This window comes from Microcaecilia unicolor, chromosome 11 (genome assembly GCF_901765095.1).
Source record: "Microcaecilia unicolor chromosome 11, aMicUni1.1, whole genome shotgun sequence".
In the NCBI taxonomy this organism is placed as follows: Eukaryota; Metazoa; Chordata; class Amphibia; order Gymnophiona; family Siphonopidae; genus Microcaecilia; species Microcaecilia unicolor.
This window is the reverse complement of record NC_044041.1, coordinates 184,029,508-184,049,987: the sequence shown is the minus strand read 5'-3', so window position 1 is coordinate 184,049,987 and position 20,480 is coordinate 184,029,508. Positions and strand designations below refer to the sequence as shown.

The 20,480-nt window shown below is 40.6% G+C and overlaps 1 protein-coding gene across 2 annotated transcripts in view; it reads right to left on the bottom strand.

Moving 5' to 3' along the window:
* SCMH1 (Scm polycomb group protein homolog 1) overlaps positions 1-20,480 on the bottom strand; it is an 83,391-nt gene that overhangs the window by 16,392 nt on the left and 46,519 nt on the right. For both annotated transcript variants that reach the window (XM_030220068.1, XM_030220070.1), the window contains 2 exons: positions 10,044-10,285; positions 9,378-9,504 (listed from right to left, as the gene is read on the bottom strand). In XM_030220068.1, coding sequence (XP_030075928.1) covers positions 9,378-9,504; positions 10,044-10,285 — 369 coding nt within the window. The remainder of the gene's footprint in view (positions 1-9,377; positions 9,505-10,043; positions 10,286-20,480) is intronic.

Below are 20,480 nucleotides of genomic sequence, written 5' to 3'. Positions count from 1 at the left end.
AGCGTTAGCAATAAATTTAAAGAAGTGAGATCTTACTCTACATATCCTGGCTTAAAAGTGAAGTTCATTACTGCCACAGTATACACAAAATGAACCCATTTGTAAGCACTGTCATTAAGTAAATTTGAGAGACCAAGTTTATTCTCCACGTACCTCGGCTTAGGAGCGAGGTTCACTACTTTCCAAAAATACTAGGACTAGGGTGCATGCGATCAAACTACAGTGTAGTAAATTGAAAACAAATCGGAGAAAATCTTTCTGCACCCAACGCGTAATTAAACTCTGGAATTTGTTGCTGGAGAACGTGGTGAAGGTGGTTAGCTTAGCAGAGTTTAAAAAGGGGTTAGACGGTTTCCTAAAGGACAAGTCCATAAACCACTACTAAATGGACTTGGGAAAAATCCACAATTCCAGGAATAACATGTATAGAATGTTTTTACGTTTGGGAAGCTTGCCAGGTGCCCTTGGCCTGGATTGGCTGCTGTCGTGGACAGGATGCTGGGCTCGATGGACCTTTGGTCTTTTCCCAGTGTGGCATTACTTATGTACTTATGTTATGATATGTACAAAAACCCATTTGGAGACACTACCCCCTAAGAATATATGATTGTAATGACTCCAATAATATAGCAATAGAAAAGAGCAATAAAAGGTAAGCATATGGAACCAAAGACCAGTTAATTCTGAATAAAATCATTGTAACTACTGCTAAGAAAATCAGAAATCTCAGTATAGTATGGAATGACTAAGAAAGCCGTTTACAGCATACAACATTCCGGATTATGAAGTGCCTTGAAATGTACAAAATAAACATTGGACTGACTGTATATCAAGTGCACCATGAAAATGTAGCAAACCACACTTTACCAGAAGTATGCAAATGAACATTTTGTCACTGCTAACATCAAGATCCAGCGAGATATATTTCAAGGAGCCTCCCTGTCATGACTCTTGTTTTGTATGGCACTTAATCCACTGAATACTCTTATTAACTCCTTGGGCCACTGGTTTAGTCTTAATCCTAAAGATGGTAACAATCCAAAGGTAATAGCACACTTACTGTTAGGTGACTTGAAGTTCTAAAGTTCCAAAGACCACGAAATAGCGGAACAACTCCGCACAGTGAAAAGCTTCTCTGATGATATCAGGATAACCTCTGGACTGGATAAATGTACTAGGGCAACCTTCCTTAGAGGAAAATTGAGCAACACTGAAAGCCTCTCTCTGACTGATGACCAACATAGAACTTAAACAGGAAGCTGTATATAAATGCCTAGGAGTAGGAGGAGGAGCGATAATCCAGCACCAACCACTGAGAAAAAAAAAATCAACAAAAAATATTACAGGAGAATAAAACTGATATTAACATCATGGACTAAGCTACAAGCCATTAATCAGCTGTTAATTCGCGTTCTAAACAGCTTTGGAAATGTAGACTGGTCTCTTAAAAATCTTGAAAATTATGAAAAATCTTCCATGCTCACGAGGTCATTTAGCCTCTGACTCCCCTACTGTCCCTCTAGATCGCTACGGTCCTCCCAGTATCGTCGGCTTATTGTTCCATCTTGAGATATTGTCCATGCTTCTACTAGGCACTCATCTTTTCTGTTCAGGGGCCAGAAATTTGGAACCAATTGCAAAGTCATCTCAGGCTTCAATCCTCACTACAACAGTTTAAGGCAGACCTGAAAACACTCCTTTTTACAGAGGCATGTGCTTGAGTTTGGTCACTGTGGGTTGTGAAGTATGACTGCGCAACTGTCCTCAGATGTTTTCCTCCCCCTACTTTCTCTTCAGAATTGTAGTTCTCCCCCTTCCTCCCCTCTCTGTATCCATGTCCTGTATTGTCTCTCTTCCTTTCCCCCATATTAGTCTGTAAGCCGCCAAGACTCTTTCAGAATGGGTGGGATAGTAAATTCTTTGAATAAACTTGAAACTTATCATTTACAAGAATCAGTGTATGAAGACTGTACATTCTCAAGCCAAAGGAGGTATAGATCCAACAGATCCAAATACGTAAAAAGTATTGAAGTATAAAAGTAAACATCCAAAAATCAATCTCCATTATAAACTTTGCACAACCATTCTGACAAGCGAAAGGAATGAGTGAGCATCCGACAGCAAATATTGGGAAAGAAACAACTATAATTGTGAAACAAGAGAAAAAAAGCTCTTTAAAGAGTTAGATCAGCACACAAGGGAAAATAAGTGGCAAATGCACAAATACTCACTTTTTCAAACGGCTTTCGTGGTCAGTGACTTGGTGAGATGGGGTCAGATTTCAGTGAATGGATTACTGTTGGCCTGGATGACTTTCTGTTCTCTATGACTGTGGTTACTTTTCTGTTTTAATTATGGATTTCCTTTCCACTATCTGATATTTTTTAGTACTGTAAACCACTTTGACCTGCATGACAGTTATAGGTGGTCTAGAAAATGTGAACAAAGATAAAGAAAGAAGAAATAAAGTGGAAAATACAAAGCGTTAATCCAGGAACCATACGTCAATCAAACCCAGAAACATGATTGGTTATGGAGAGGTGAACTGAGAGATCAATAGCTGCAGCACAGGACAGTGGATTACAGACAAAATGGTTCACCGCGAGCATAGCTGAAACTAGGAATACTGAATGTAGATTCTATAAGGAGGCAACATGAAGAGAAGGCACAGATCCACATCAGTCAAACCACAAGACAGCAGATCCAAAAAAAAAAAAAACCAACCAAAAAACTCCACAAGCAAGTTGGAAATTCAGATGTCTTTTACTGAATAAAATTGATTAAAAACCCAACACTGCCACGTTTCAAAAATCATTTCTTCACCCGAAGATCACAATCCTAAGAGAATTATGGAAACTGAAGACAATATGATCACCTGGGACATTTCAACACCAACTGATAACAAGCTTGGTGCAAGAAAACTAGACATTGTGATAAAGGAGAAAAACAGGAGAACAGTGGAGGTGTAGCTCAGTGGTTAGACCACTGGCCTTATAACTAAGGAAGCCTGGTTCAAATCCTGCTGCCCCCTCCTTGTGATCTTGGGGAAATCATGTAACCCTCCATGGCCTCAAGTTGAAATTTAGATTTAAGCCCTCTAGGGACAAGGAAAATACCTAGTGCAACTTGAGCTACTACTAAAAAGGTACAAGCTAAATAAGTTGCCTATACATGTCACACACAGTACGATTCAAGTACCATGGCGAGCATTAGTAGTAAATTTGAAAGACTTGAGTTCATTCTCCACATACCCTGGGACTTAGGAATGAGGTTCATTACTGTTGTAGTATGTACAAAACTAACCCTTTTGGAGATACTACCAATAAGAGAAATATGGAAAATGAAGAGATTATCATCAACTGAGACATTTCTATTCCAATTGATAAAATGCCCAATGCAAGAAAACTGGACATTGTGGTAAAGGAGGAAAACACGAGAATGGCAGTGATTATAATTTGGCACCAATGTCTCTAATTCTGTGAATCAAGTGGGGAAAAGAGAAGATATACATGTACCGAGTAATGTAGTCAGAAACCAAGAAAATGTGGCGAAAGACAGAGAATATTTCCTATCAGCTACTGTCTTCATTACAATAAATTTTTCAACATACCTTGATAAACTGCCTATACATTTTACACCTGATGAACTCCAGAAGGAAGGTCTCTTTGGCATAATGCAAGCATTATGGCAAGTGTTAGTATATTAGAGAAACTGAGATCATATTCTATTTACCCTGACTTAGGAGTGAGGTTCATTACTGTAATGGTATGCACAAAGATGTTGCCCCAGAAGGAAACCTACAGTTTGTTTTTCTATTTTATGACATTCAGTATTTCAAATATCACTAGGCTCCCTGTTGTATTGAGGCCAGTTTGCCCATATGCACCAATATACATTTTTGCTTGATAACCTTCATTTCACTACAGGAAAGAACAGAAGAAAGCCCTATCCTGTGTCTTCTTTGAAAGACTTTAGAAAATACTAGAAGCAGATCACCCTATGTCTGGCATAGATTTTAATACAAAATCACCATTTTAAAAATTCATAAAGCTGCTCCCTTGCATGTCTGCTGAACCCAAGTGCAGCGCAATTATACAAATTACTGCTCATAGGACAGGATCCAATTTTCAACAATATGATGAAGTCATAAGTTTGAATACTATGGTTGGGGGGGGGGGGGGGCTCCTTAGATTTAAATTGATATCTTGAAATCCTCCACCAATGATATTTCCTTGAGGCAGACCTTGTTAGTTACATTTTCCAAAGATAGTGATACAATGATGGTACTAAAATTATTCTTTAAGTTTAAGGATGAATCGTTTTGTGGGCAAAAAATACAAAATTTTTCCGATGTGGCTAGGGCCACCCAAGCTAGGAGAAAACCTTTTTTTGAGTCTAAGAAAGAAAGTTTTGGCAAAGGGTGGAATCTTTTACTTAAGATTACCATGTAAATGTTCAATTTCTTTGTATGATGATCAATATGCTTTTTTTGAGCCCCCTCAGTAGGAAAGGTTATTGTCATCTTAGAGTCAGTATCTGGGGAATTATAATTGGGTTCTCCTATGTTTAGCCACCATAATCTAGTTTATGTTTATAAACTATATACTTCAAGTTGTTTTCTTTTCATTTTTTCTTATGCCTCTTTTCCGGTAATGTGGGCTAGAGAGTTATATTGTTTGTATTAGAATTATGCCTATTGTTACAATATAACACTGCATTTTTCTTTTCTGAAACATAGTATTTCAGAAAATGATAATGATGTTTAAAAAAAAAAAAAAAACAACCCAGTACACTTCCCAAGGTAAAGCACTTAGACACCGGATGACGTAATTTAGAGCCCACACCTTCTGTTAGAAATTCATACACCACAGCATAAATATTCCTATATGTACTCCCAAAATGCACATTTTGTAGTACAGAAGACAGAGGTGCTTACAGTAACCTAGAGCTCATGCAATTTTGACAGAGAAAGTGGAGGAAGAAGGTCTCGGGAGCTTGTGATCTCAAGTCAATAGAACAATACAGGAAAGAAATCTAACATGTGATGTTAAACCATTAAAAATTCCTCTGTGAAATTCAGAACATGCGACAATCCTGCTGAATACAGACACACAATGATAGACAGATTCTAATTACTATTATACAGGCACATTTATAACACAATTATGAGTATGCTTTACAAGTTTTAACTTCCAAAAGTCAGAATAATAAGCACAAGGTAAATCGATTCTGGATTCCCAATTGCAGGAATATATCTGGCTCTTTAATATAATTGAACCAATGCAATCTGGATTCTGGAGTAATCACAGTACATACATGTCTATTGGCTCTATTAGAACTTAGACAGCTATATTGATGCAATTGGACTTGGCTTCTGCATTCAATCAAGTTGATCATGATATACTATTGCACAAATTGGATTCCTTAGGTATTGTGGGAACGATTTGGAAATCCAAGTTTTTTGTTTTTTTTTTAAACTGCTCTTATAGATTAGTAGGAATGGAGTAATTCAAATGGGTTTGGAACCCTGGTTATGGTCCTGATCTTATTTAATGTTTTCTTTGTTCTTTAGGAAAAGAAATTCAGGATTTGGGTTTTTCTTATTTCATCTATGCAGATGATGTACAGACAATTATTCCAGTTCATCTAAAACAGAGTTATAATCACTTAAACAAATGTTTAATACATTTTTTTTTAATGGATTAAAGTTCATGCTTCGAAATTAAATATTGAAGAAAATGTGTTGTGGAGGAGGAATTAAAACATTCCAATTTCAGAAAAAAGGTCCCAATATTAAATGATACTATCTTACCTTCAAATACATCTATATGCAGTCTTGGGGTAATTATAGACTCAAATTCAGAAACGAATGTTTAAGTAACCCAGGTAGTAAGAACAGCTTTTTGCAAATTACAGTTACTTTGTTGGATTTGGAATTATTTCTTCTTAGATGATTTGTAAAGAATTGTACTGGCCATTATACTGTCGTGTTTAGATTATTGTAATGTTCTTTATTTAGGTTTACCTAGAAAGTCTTTAATTAGACTTCGATTGCTTCAGAATGTTGCTGCAAAACTTACACACTCAGATTAGTGTGACATTATATATTGTGGTTGTACAGAAGGAATAATGAAAAACTGAAGATCTTACAAAATACTACAGCCATACTGTTATGTGGAGTGCATAATAGAATGACTACACCAGTTCAGACGTGCCAAAAAATGGCCTGCGCTGTTGTAGACTATTGGACACGCGCAGGACCAGTTTTCAGCACGTCTGCAAAAAAGGCCTTTTTTTTAAAGCCAAAAATGGATGTGCGGCAAAATGAAAATTGGCGCCTGTCCATTTTGCATCTGAGACTTTACCGCCACCCATTTTGCATCTGAGACTTTACCGCCACCCATTCACTTAGCAGTAAGGTCTCGCATGCTAACCGGGCATTAATTGTCAGTGTGCGTACAATGCTGCGCACCGGAAAATAAAATATTTTTTCCAACGCACGTACTGGCTGCACGTAAAAAATTAAATTACCGCCTGGGCCATGCGGTAGCTGAGTGATAGTTCTGAATTGGCGTGTGTTGGGCACACGTAGGCACCTGCGCGGCTTAGTAAAAGGGCCCCTGAGGTTTAAAACAATATTCAACTTAACAGTTTCTTACCAGGTTGCTATGGAATGGAATGCGCTACCAACAAAGTTGAGGACTTTATAGAATCATAAGTCATTCTGAAAACAGCTGAAGACCTATTTTTTTAGCAAATATACTGAACTAGATCCTACTATATAAATGAAGAGTGACCGACGTGCCGCACATGTGCAGAACAGCGCAGCTGTTTTGCGCATGCGCGGTACGTCACAGATCTCTTCTGAGCCGACGTTGTTAGAGGAGGCAGGAACAGAGTTGCGAGTGATGGGCGGGGATCGTCTAACCGCAGCTCCGAGGTGCACTCCAACACGTCCGATGAGCTGCTGCTGTGACCGAGGCGCTTTCCTCTGCCACCATCCCCCAGGGCGGCTTTTCTGGGCGGTGCCTCGGTGGGGCTCCAACCGCTTTCTTGCCCGTTTTAATGGGCTCAACGGCTTGTTAATATATATAGGGAGATAATTTTGTTAACAGATGCTCTACGATTAAGTAAAAGTTACAGGATTCTTCTGAAAATGCCTAGTAATTGTCTAGTCTTTCTCTTTACTCTGCACAGAACTACTTGTATGGAAAATCTGCAGATTATAAGAAACTGAAATGTATTGCATTATATATTATTTAAATCAAAATTTTACATATATTCCTTTGTTGAAAGAACTGCATTGGCTCCCAGTTTCAGCCAGAATAGAACTTAAGATACTCTGTACATCCTTTAAATTCTTGAATGGCTTGAGTCCATTTTCTTTGGCCTCATATTTGAGGATAAATAAATGTAACACATTCTTCTCAAATTTTACATCTATATAAGATTAAGCTGCCTGCTGTTACATATTTCAGATTGCTGTCAACATATAGGCAACTGTTTCAAGGGGGCTGCTCCTTTACTCTGGAATTATTTACCATCCCCTCTTAGACAAGAATCAGTTCATTTGAAATTATATAAAAACATCGTTACTAACTAAACATTTGGGTGGGTATTCTTGATTAATTATATTATAGTATATGTTGATTATGTCATTTTTATGTAAACTGACTTTACTGTAAACTGGCTAGCGCTACATGATTGTAGTGGTATATAAAATACCAATGTTAGAATTGGGATGGGGAAGGAGAGAGCAGCAACTCAGAAGGATGAAGAAATACAAAAGGTTTTGGAGATGAAACATTCCAGTTGTCTGTGTTTGTAAGAGAAAGCATAAGGAATCGGTGCTGGGACCTCTGCTTTTTAACATATTCATAAATGACCTAGAGATGGGGGTAACTAGTGAGGTCATCAAATTTGCTGATGACACAAAGTTATTCAAAGTAGTCAAATCGCGGGAAGCTTGTGAAAAACTACAAGAGGACCTTATGAGACTGGGAGACTGGGCGTCTAAATGGCAGATGACAATTAATGTGAACAAGTGCAAAGTGATGCACGTGGGAAAGAGGAACCCAAACTATAACTACATCATGCACAGTTCAGCATTGGGAGTCACAGACCGAGAAAGGGATCTAGGTGTCGTCTTTGATGATACGTTGAAAACTTCTGCTCAATGTGCTGCTGCGGCTAGGAAAGCAAATAGAATGTTGGGTATCATTAGGAAAGGGATTGAAAACAAAAATAAGGATATTATTCTGCCGTTGTATCGCTCCATGTTGTATCAACCGCACCTCGAGTACTGTGTTCAATTCTGGTCGCCGCACCTCAAAAGACATAGTGGAATTGGAAAAGGGGCAGAGAAGGGCAACAAAGATGATACAGGGGACGGGATGACTTCCCTACCAGGATAGGCTGAAAAGGCTAGGGCTCTTCAGCTTGGAGAAAAGGCGGCTGAGGGGAGATATGATAAGAGGTCTATAAGATAATGAGTGGAATGGAACGGGTCGATGTGGAGCGTCTGTTTACGCTTTCCAAAAATACTAGGACAAGGGGGCATGTGATGAAGCTGCAATGTGGTAAATTTAAAACGATTCGGAGGAAATGTTTCTTCACTTAACGCATAGTTGAACTCTGGAATTCGCTGCCGGAAAAGGTGGTTAAGGCGGTTAACTTAGCGGACTTCAAAAAAGGGTTGGACGGCTTCCTGGAGGAAAAAGCCATAGAATGTTATTGAATGGACGAGGGAATAATAAAGTATTTCTAGGATGGGCGGGACAAATTGCTTGTTCTTTTGGCCGCTGTCGGTGACAGAGTGCTGGGTTCAATGGACCCTTGGTCTGTCCCAGCATGGCGATGCTTATGTACTTAAGACAGAAAAAGATGAAAGGGAAGAGTAAAATGTGCCCGTCTCAAATATGGAAAGGAGGAATGAGATTACAAACTATCAAAACCACAGCAGAGAAAGTACAGAGGGAAAGAAGTGAATGAAATTAAGCATGAAACACATTCAAGCATAGGAGATAATGGCTGTATATCTTGTTCTATCATAAAACAGAAAGCTGAGAAAATAAATATGTGAAAAACACATCAAACATTAACAGAGGAGAATAATGGCAAGACACTGTTAAGAATCATCTGTGGCTGAAGTTTGTTAAAATGAAAAAGATATTTTAAAAAAATACAGATCCCCAAACCCAAAATGAATGGAGGAGTTTGACAGATTTCAAAAAGAACTTGTTCTTCCAATAGCTAATCCCTGGAGTAATTCCTGGGAGCCTTCACCGTTATGCTACTGATATGCTCTTTCGTACTACCCTCTTACCTATAGAAACCTCCAATTCTGTGCCAAGATATACCAAACAATGCTATTTTACCTGTGGGGGCCTGCATTGCTGCACTGGGGATTGTTGCCGCATCCTGTGGTACAGTACTGGTGTCAGGTTCAGGCGTGCTGGTGGTTGGTGAAGTGGGCACAGCATTTAGCAATGCTCGAGGTTTCCGCTGCAGAGAAGAAATTGCAAGCACATGTTACCCAAGCAAAAAAAGTGCCTTATAGGAATATCATTCAGAATGAACTATGAGCAGAAGTGGTGAAAATATCCAGCCCAGGTCTTAAGTACAAATACCGTTAACTAATATATTAATTCCAGGAGATAGCAAACTGCATAAAGAATTTATGTTATTTCAAAATGCAAGCACCTTCTCCATTTCTTGACAAATTCATTCTGTGAAGCCTGCATCTTCCATCATTGAGACGCTAGCAATCCCTAACCCCATGCAATCAGTAACTACTACTACTACTTAACATTTCTAAAGCGCTACTAGGGTTACGCAGCGCTGTACAGGTTAACAAAGAAGGACAGTCCCTGCTCAAAGGAGCTTACAATCTAACTACCCAGGAAATCTGCAATTCCCCTTGTAATAGCATTTAATTAGAAATAAGCCTACGATTTCTCCGTTAGCCAACCATAATGGTCCTCTCATGCACAGCATTCTTCTATCTAATCTCCTATTTTCTCTGCCACAAGTCTCTTACCAACCTTACTGCCAGGTTTGGGGCCCCTCTTCTTTGGGAATTTCAGTGGCTCCACCGCCTTAGAGGTCACAGCTGTGGTGGTGATCACATGATGCAGAAGAGCCTTGGGCATTCGGCTTCTTTTTTTGCCTGGTTTGCGCCCCCGTTGCCCAGGTGTGTGTCCCAAGAGTGTCTTGGTGCTACCATTCATGGTAAACTTCTCTGAACTTATATCAGGAGGAGGAATGGGGATCTTTGGAATCACAACTGGAACAAACACAAAAATTAAGACAAAGGCATTTAATCTATATATAAAATGCAATATGGAAACTGCTGAATGTCTGCAAGACATGATCCATCACAAACTATATGAATATATTCAGCTTTTATCATGAACTAGCCTTTGAGCCCGTAAAAACGGGCTATTATAGGAAGGGGGGTTGAAAGGCCCGCCCCACCGCCGAGTTCGCCGCTGCCCCTCCCCCTCCGAGTTCGCGCCCCCCCCCCCACCGAGCCGTCACCACCCACCTTCCACCCGGCCGGGCCCTCGCTCCGCTATTGAAACAGCGAGGGTCCGGGAACGCAGCACTGAGCTCTGCTGAGCTGCCGACGTCGGCCTTCGTTCTTCTTCTCTGCCTGTCCCGCCCTCGTGTGACGTAACGTCGTCGAGGGCGGGACAGAGGCAGAGAAGAAGAAGGAAGGGCGATGTCGGCAGCTCAGCAGAGCTCAGTGCTGCGTTCCCGGACCCTCGCTGTTTCAATAGTGGAGCGAGGGCTCGACCGGGTAGAAGGTGGGTGGCGGCGGCGACTCGGGTGGGGGGAGCGTTAGACGGCGGTGTCCCTCCCTCAGCAATGCGCAGTACAGACCCTCTGTGTTCCGCCCCCCGTCATCACGTATTGACGTGGAGGCGGGCCAGAGAAGGTCTCTACTGCGCATTTGCGAGTGAGTACGGTCACTCACCGTTTATATGTTTGATAATGCTGTAATGCTCAGTATCCAAATGGTCTAAATCCTTTAAAGTATTGCCCATATATCAAGGAGCCATCTGCAAAGACATTTACAAACTCAAACCATTATTAATTCATTATGAAATTGATAGGTAAAGATTTTTTTTGACGAATCTGAGAAGTTACTGTAGGTTATTTTATCCTATACCCACTTGATGGCAAACTATATAAATTCTGAATTCGTAGACAGTCTTTAAGAAACACAGAAACATGACTTATGAGCAGATAACGACCATAAAGCCTTGACTAGTCTACCCAGTTCACTTCCTGTTTGACGGCTTTCCTATTATTTCTCTGCAAATAAGGATTCAATGTGCTGATCCATTGTTTTACTATCTTTACAAACAGACCACTCTGGAAAAATGATTTTTAATCTCTCCCTAAAACAAATTACAAAAGCCCATGAACTTCAATGTAGCAACCCTAGGCTACAGGGCCAGGTTCTAGTGGCACTACTGTCTTGAAGGCTTATCTTCAAGTATTTTGTGGAACGTATTTTAGATTTTTAATTTTACCTAAGTTTCATATAACACCTGGGAAGCTAGTATTCCATGCTTATGAATGGGAACAGGGCCAATCTTCCCTATCCAAGGCAATGTGTTGGATGGTGGAGGAGAAGTAGCTCTGTACCAGGTCCCCCTACTTGTGATTCTTCTCCAAGCACTCACAATCTTCACACTCACTCTTCTCTGACAATGATCCACAGTCATTGCTTAGAATAATAAATCCTTTACTGTGCAGAATTTGAAGAAACAAAAGTTCTCTTAGAGAAGGTATAGCGACAAAATACTTCTTTTGTCCTGTACATTCTGCTTAATATTTGGTCTTCCTTCTCTCCTCTTCAGAACTTTGGAAGGTCTCTAGTCCCTTGTTTCCTTTGCACCTGTCCCTTCTCTAATGAGGAGCTGTGGATTACAGACCCTTCCATGAACCGCCATCTTTTCCTGTCTTAAGGTCACAAGCCCCCTTTGTTGTAGGATCCAGGCACATGCCCTAAGCCCTGATGGCATTCCCAGTGGGACTGGAAATGAAACCCTCCCATCAATTACTTCACTAAAGCACTCTCCATAGCATATCCCCATTGGGCATGTCACACTATTTTCTCCTCTCATTTCTTCTTCTGACTAGTAGGACTTGGACAGAATCTGAAGCATTTCAGGAATCACACAGAAAATTCAGTTACTGGGAGTCACACATATTATATTCAAAAGCATTGAACTCTGATACTTCTGTGTAAGATATTCCATTCGAATCTTTTAAAAAATTCCAATAGAGTAGGGTTCTTAAACCAGGGTCCATAGATTGGCTTCAGGAAGTCTGAATTGAAAGCAAAAAACATTTTTTTTCTTCAATTTCCTTCCTCTCATTTCTGTGATTTTTTTTTACATGTGCAATTATGCTATTCATATATTATTTCACTCCAAAACCATCTGAAGGGATGCATGGGATGATGCATTACAAGGTCAACCACGTACAATTATCGTTGTCACCATGTTATCATGTGTAGAATAGTGTCCTATGAATGGTAAGAAAACATACCCTTTTACGTGTTCATTATAATTTGTTTGTTCCAGTCTAGTTGTTATAATGTTAATACTTGTGGATGCTTTATGTTCAGTGAACAAGAAAATATGATTTGATATATGTTTTTTTTAATCTCAATCATATCTTTGCTATTTTCTGTGTAACCCATAAGTCCAATCCTGGTCCGGTCCGGGGGGACGCTAAGGAAATATGATTTGATATATGTTTTTTTTAATCTCAATCATATCTTTGCTACTTTCTGTGTACAATTTGCTGTTCTCTGGGATCCCATTAAAGTAGACCTTGATTCTGTATCTTTTGCTTTACAGTGTAACAAAGAAATCAAAGTTGATGTGCAGTGCAGCAGAACTAGCATTAGGGAGAGCAAACTGGGCAACTGCTCTGGGCTCTAGTGCCACAAGGGACCCCAACAATGAAGGACACACATTGGGGACCCAGAAATGTTTAATTGGTCCTGGCAGCGACTATCAGAAAATCAGCACAGGACCTTTTAGCAATCACCATTTCACCAATTAGTACAGCATCCCCATCCCTTGCACCCTGGTAACATGAATATGCTGGAGATGGCAGGAGAGATACAGAAGTGAATCTGTGTGAGCTCATACCTTCTAACAAGTTTCATACGCTCAGTGATGCACAGCAGCCAAATTTTTAAAAAGGGAAATGAAACCACATTTGACCAAGCACATCATCTAAAATACTGAGATTAAAATCTCTATATATAAAAGGCACCACCAACGTTCTATGAAGCCTCCAGCCGGAAGTGTGAAGGGGGAGAGATATCCGGTTTCCCCATGAGTGTCTGCCCCGCCCTCGCTCTCTCTGTAACAGTGAAGGACTCAGAGGGGAGAGAGGGCAGAGGGCAGGGACACACACACTCCCACATGCACACAGAAGAAAACCTTGCTAGCCCCCATTTCATTTACATCAGAAACGGGGCTTTTTTTACTAGTAACATCTTAAAATTCTTCCAATATCAGATTATATAGTTAAATGGTCAAACAGAAAGAAGACCATCGTGCTCAGCCCAGCTCAGGTTGCCTTTCAGTCACATCTGCATAGCAATCGAAAATAAAGTTAAGGCAGTCCTCTTTACATCTATAGCGAAAAGCTTCCTTCTTACATTCCTCGGAAGTGTCCATTCTTTTAGTCTGAAAACATAGTTTGTATTGTGATCTTCTCTAATATTGTATGATTTTGAACAGATCAGAATGATTATTTCTATTGCCCTAGTTTGAAGCAAAACTTTAGTTTCACTTGACAAATATGTCTCTGTAATATCAATGACCAGAAATAACAAGTGGGTGTGTTGGGGGCAAAACATGAATTCATGTCGGTTTGATGGGTCTCCTGCTGTGTATATTTCTAAATTAAAGAAATAATTAAAAAAAAAGAAAAACTCATAAAAGTGTCATTTTGATAACATGTGGACATATACTGTTGGATCAATGACAATTACATATTCTCCCTATGGACATATGGCTAAACAGCAGCCTGAGGATTGAATTATGCCATTCTGACAGATCCAATAGTAATTTATATCTTTTGAACAATAGATATTATGGAGCAAGGTTATGATATGATAGCTACTTTTTTTTACCTCCTCCTGTTTGAAGAATTATGTGTGTGCTTTGGATTGAATGTATTTTGAATGGCATTCCTTCCCTCCCACTTTTAGTGTCATGGGCTGGGCAGAGAGCTGAAACTGCTGTACTTACCTATGTTTATAATAAACTTTGAATTTACTTCAGAATTTGAATTGAGTTATCGTGTTTTGTTCTTCAGGGTTCAAATTGCTGTGCAGAGACGAGATTAGCAAGTTTCAGAAAGGTTTTCCACCTCCCCGTGAATTTCTTGAAGCACTTTAATGTCTCCTTTTAGCTATTTAATCAAGAATTTTAACAGTGGAAAGATAAAAATTTGAGAAAAATGAAAAACAGCTATCAAATAAAGAGTTGAAGAAGAAAATATGCAGAGTTTTTTGGACAAGCACAAATGGATATGAATGGTTGTAAAGAAGTTGTCTACCAGTCAGTGCCGTAGCGAGGGTGCCTGAAACCCGGGGCGGGACGCCGCTGGGCACCCCCCCCCCCCCCCGGGTGCAGCATGGGCACGGCGCACCCCCCTTCCGAAGCGTACCCCCCCCCCCGAAACGCACCCCCCCCCCCCCCCGAAACGTACCCTTACCTTGCAGCGGGGGGGCAGGCGGGAGGGCCGATCTGCCCCCAGTGCACGTCACTGGGAGCTGTATCGGCTCTGCTGCTTCCCTGCTTTCTCTAACCTGGAACAGGAAGTAACCTATTCCGGAGCAGAAAGAGCAGGGAACCAGCGAGCCGACACCCCCCCAGTGGCGTGCACCCGGGGCAGACCGCCCCACCCCACCCCCTTCCTACGCCACTGCTACCAGTGAGGGAAGTAGCAAAAATACAGAGGGTGATTCTGTAACAGGTTGCCTACGTTAAGAGTGTAAGAAGGTCCCTATTTTATAAAGACATATAATGAGGCATATTTTCAAAGAACTTAGCCTTCCAAAGTTCCATATAAACCTATGGAACTTTGGAAGGCTAAGTGCTTTGAAAATGAGCCCCATAGGCAATTGTGTGTCTTTATAAAATGCAAGGGGTAACTTGACAGAAGCTGCAGACATTTCACTAGCACAGGAGCTCATGTAAACATTTACACGTACAATCTGCACGTCCAGCCCAGAACATCCCTACAGATGCAATGCATAAAAGTGTTGATTTGTCATCACAGGTTCTTTTAAGACACACATAACTCATGGAATAATTTTATAAAAGTCTCTTATGTGCAGAAGTTTATGATAATAGATAAAGGTATTTTAGTTATGCCTTCACTACATAGCAAGTTATGGGCCAGTTATGAACAAAGACTAACTTGCAGTTAGCATACAGTGCTCTACCACATACTGTCACTTGTGCAGTTAATATAGATCCACTAAATAGAGCATGGTGAGGGCATTCATGCTATCAATATGCTTTTCTGTGCAGTAACTGTATGGAAGCATGCTGGGAAGTCCACCAACACTTAGCACACAGGCTTTGCACTTAAAGCTCAAAAATTAACACACAGCAACACAGTAACTGCAAAACCTTACCGCACCTGATGTAAAGGACCCCATGATCTTTATTAACAAGTTGCATGCACAAACACAGCCATTCCAATAACAATGTAAGACATAAAATACAAAAATGTTGTTTAAAGCACCCCAACAATCCCTTTCCCCCCTAAATATCTCTCCCCTCCCAGCTCGTCCTTCCCCACTTCAGAATCATACCACAAGCACCACTTCAGAATACTGGTTAGCTTTTGAACTCTCTCATCCAAGAAAGGGAAAGGGAAATGGGACTTGATATACCGCCTTTCTGAGGTTTTTGCAACTACATTCAAAGCGGTTTACATATATTCAGGTACTTATTTTGTACCAGGGGCAATGGAGGGTTTAGTGACTTGCCCAGAGTCACAAGGAGCTACAGTGGGAATCGAACTCAGTTCCCCAGGATCAAAGTCCACTGCACTAACCACTAGGCTACTCCTCCACTCAAAGAAAAGATTCTTGGCTTTTTTTATATTGTTTTGGGTTGTTGTTTTTTTCTTTTTTTAAGTCTACATTTGGTCTCTTCCATTTTCACAATCAATTTTCCTCAGTGAATCTGTAACCATTACCTTTCTGACTGCTAGCATTAGTTTGTCAGGTCAGTCTCCACTCAACATATCTAATTTGAGGGGAAGTATGAAATGACAGATCATTCTGATCAGTAGGAATCGAGACACTGGTAATATCGTGAATACTTCTCAACCAAAAATCACATAGATTAGAACACATCACAAACTGCCCTCTCCCCCCCCCCCCCCCCCCCCGACACTCATTTTACAAACACTCGATTTCATCCTAATTGGAGTTACATATCCCATAGTGAACATTTTATATTGTTGACCCACTTTACTAGATGAAATGGAGATTTTCCATACACCAGTAAATCATTCTCATTGATGCTTTCTCTGCTAATCCCTCACTTTAAATTTGATTAACATTAGTACTGCTCCAAAACACTTGATAATATCCTGCTGATCACACTTCTTGGATCCAGACGTCTGAAATACAATTTTTTCCCACTAAGTTTGGTTTCTTGAACAACTTCTCTTTATTCTCTGTGGATGTCATGAAAGTTCTCAGTTGAAACAGGGCAAAGAGGGGGAAACCCTTCAAATTTATATTACTCATTGGGCTTGCCCAGATTCAAAAATACCCCATCCTGAAACAACTGGGAAATGTATTTCAAGGAGAAGGAAAAGTTATGTCTTACCCGACAACTTTCTCTCTTTCAGTCCTATCAGACCAGTCCAGACAATGAGTTGTATCCCTCTACCAGTGGATGGGGATAGAGGAAGAAAATAATCCTTGTGACTCGCCCCTTACTACTACTACTTAACATTTCTAGAGCTTACAATCTAATAGACAAGTGAACGGTCGGTCCGATAGGGGCAGTCAAATTGGGGCAGTCTGGATTCAGTGAACGGCAAGGCAGCATAGAATGTTCAGTATTTTGAATAGTTAAGCAATGGTGCTCAAAATCTACCTGATGGCCAATATAAAACTTCAAGACCAAGTAATTCAATCAGGTAATAGCCTTAATAGTTAGTGAGGCATGTACTATACTGACAGGCAGATATTTCACTGAGTCAGAGGTGTTCCCTCTAAGGAGCGACCCGCTGCGTGCAAATTGTTTTCAGTCAGCGCCACATTCTCCCAAGCTATCTGCAGAACGGGGGGGGGGGGGGGGGGTGAGTTATTTAAGGAGCAAATTTTGTGTTAATTATTAAAAACAAATTTATTTCAAATCATAATTTCAATGATTACTCAAACAGTGCAGTAACATTACAGCTGTCCTCTCAAACTACCTTCAAACTCTGATCCAATTTATTCTTAAAAGGTAAATAGAAAGCCCTGGTGATTGGGGGAACACTTCTCTATAGTAGTGTCTTATCTCATCCAAAGGAGCAACCAGATCACTTTTTGGAAACTTCAAGATCCATAAAATTCAATCTTTTAGTAAAATTTTCAAATGTCTTGTCACTGCAGGAGGAAGGAAAGCAAGCCCATTCATATACTTACTCCATAGCAGTCAGTTTGCAGAAAAAGTACAGGATGAGAGCAGGAATTTACAAGGAGGGCTGAAGGAAGGAAAAGCTCTGAGCAAGCCCGTTCATATACTTACTCAGCACTTGTGACGCTCTTCTCTACCAGCTGCAATTGTCTGGTCACTGCAGGAGAGAGGAAAGCAAGCTAAGGCGAAAGGGAAAGAAAGGCAGCATTTGCGACGATCTCCTCTGCCGGAAGCAGGAAGACTGCACGTCACAGTCGGCATGACGCCAGGCGGCCGAACACCAATCCAGAGACAGTGAGCGAACATTAACGCTTCGTTAGCGACGCTCCCGATTTCTATGAGCGATCGATCACTCATGCGCTCAGCTTAGAGTCAGGAGACGTGTGACATACAATAGGTTAGGAAGAACATACAAGTAGAATCCATATCTGAAAAATATAGCTTTTAAGCAAAATAAATTAATCAACCAGGGAGGGATTCTGGACTGGTCTGATAGGACCAATGAAAAGAAAGTTATGAAGCAAGACATAACATTTCCTTCCATAGCATCCTATCAGACCAGTCCATACCAATGGTGCGTAGCAAAGCAGTGTCCCCAACACAGGGTGGGACTAAAAGACCTAAACACTCAAAAAAGAGAAAGAACTTTGCAAATAAACACAGCATTAATCTCCACAGTCTAATAAACTGACAGAGATATAGATAAACTGGACTAGCCTTGGAGGTCCTTTCCAGCAGGTGGCAGCAGTGGCTGGTGCCATAAAGGTGGCAGAGTGATAGAGGTAGCTGTGGTAACTGGCAACACATAGATGGCTACATACGCTTGAATGCTGCAACTGAAGCCATATCTGCCAATGCTGCATGCAATATAACATGAACTTGCCATAACTGACATGCGCGGACGCCAACTGATACCTTATTTATGGTTACTACAGCCAATGACATGCCTGTCATCCATCCACTTGTGAGACAGAGGAAATACTGAACATTCTATGCTGCATAATATCCTTAAAGGGCCAGACACAAGAACTATTTTCTTCCTCTGTCTCCATCCGCTAGTAGAGGGACACAACCCACTGGTCTGATAGGATGCTATGGAAATTTTGATTCTGGCTATAGCTTAAGTATCTAAAGATAGCCCAAAATCAGTGACAGATGACAGAGCTTTTAAGCACCACTTACAACTATCCACTTTTTCCTTGCAACTTCTCAGCCAACTCACTTTATTTATTTATTTATTTTTTTTAATTCCCCAGTGAGAGTCCATTTCCCTTATCCCCTTGGGGATATGCTTGGCTCTTTTGAGATTTAAAATGGTGGGATAGGGGAGCAAGGTTCCCACCACATATGGAAGATAATTAGAGCATCAATAATATTTCTAGATTTGTCAATCTTGGGAGCCCTCACCCTTCACAGGGGAAAGTATACATATGACACACACTTTCCTCCCTTTTTCCTTCACTCTCTCAATTCACTCCCTCTTTCACCTTATGTTATCAATTTGATTTTCCACAGGCAGGACCACCTCCACCCCACCAAGGATTCTCTTCATTTGCACAGGGCCAAACAACTATTCTGCTGTTGGTGAGGACTGGTAAATCCCACCGACCTTTTTACTACCACCACATGAAAAGAAAAGATTAAAATAAAATTGCAAAAATGCAGCGCTGGTATGGCCTCCTTGGGACACATGTTTTGGTCCTGTCCCTTGGTAGGTAAATTCTGGCAGAACTTATTAAAGAGGGTGCAGAGCATGTGGGACTGTTCATTGGTGTGGGACCCGCTGCTTCTTTTTCACAGCTTTAAATACACCTCGGATCCTCCTGCGGGTCTAAGGGGATTTTTGGGAATGGCCATATTCTCTGGTATTAATACCATTCTAAGGGCCTGGCTCTCTCCGTTGGGCCCCTCTATGCAAATGTGGAGAACCCAAATGATACAACAAATGAGGGTGGATAGATGTGGGGTGAAAAAATGGGATAGCGTCCCTGGTGCTCAATTCAAGGCCAGATGGGAACCACTCTGGCTTACTTTACCACATAAGGGAAGAAGTTACATATTAAATTACTGATCCATAATTCAAAGCGAGAGGGGGGTGGGGGGGTAAGGGGCAGAAGGGGGGTTGGGTATTTGGTAGGGGTGATGACATCATTTGATTATTATCACAGTTCTGTGTTTTGTTGCATCTGGACAAGATGTTTATGAATTCGATAGTATAGTCATTAATCAAAAAGTCATGATGTTAGATATCTGGAACTGTAATGTAAAAGGAACAGCCTCAGGATTTTGATTAAGTCTAAAGAAGATGAGTAAGGGGGGGGGGGGGGAATAAATAACTAAAGCTGGATGGCTGGTTGTCATAAGTACTGAGGCCTGAAAATGACTTGTGAAATAAGTTTGTATTGCCATTTTCATTGGTTGGAAGTGTGCATTTTGATATGTCATCAATAAAAATTATTGAACAATAAAATAAAATTGCCTGTGTCACAAACTTTTTCCCATGTTTAATATGCTCTGCCCCCACATATGGTGGGCTTAACAAGAGGGTCATGTATTGGTTTGCTTTTTCTTTGTTTTTTCCTTTTCCTAAATTTAATGTACTTTCTATTTCCTTACAAGTTCTGCTTGGATGTAATATTTAAAAATCATTTAAAAAATTTCTCTCTGTGGGCCAAAGAGTAGGGGTAGGGGCGGGGGGAAAGTATGACAGGTTAGAGAACAGGCTCTGCGGACTGTAGTAATCTACAGTGTACTTTCCAAGTTGTCTTGAAAAATAAGATCTCT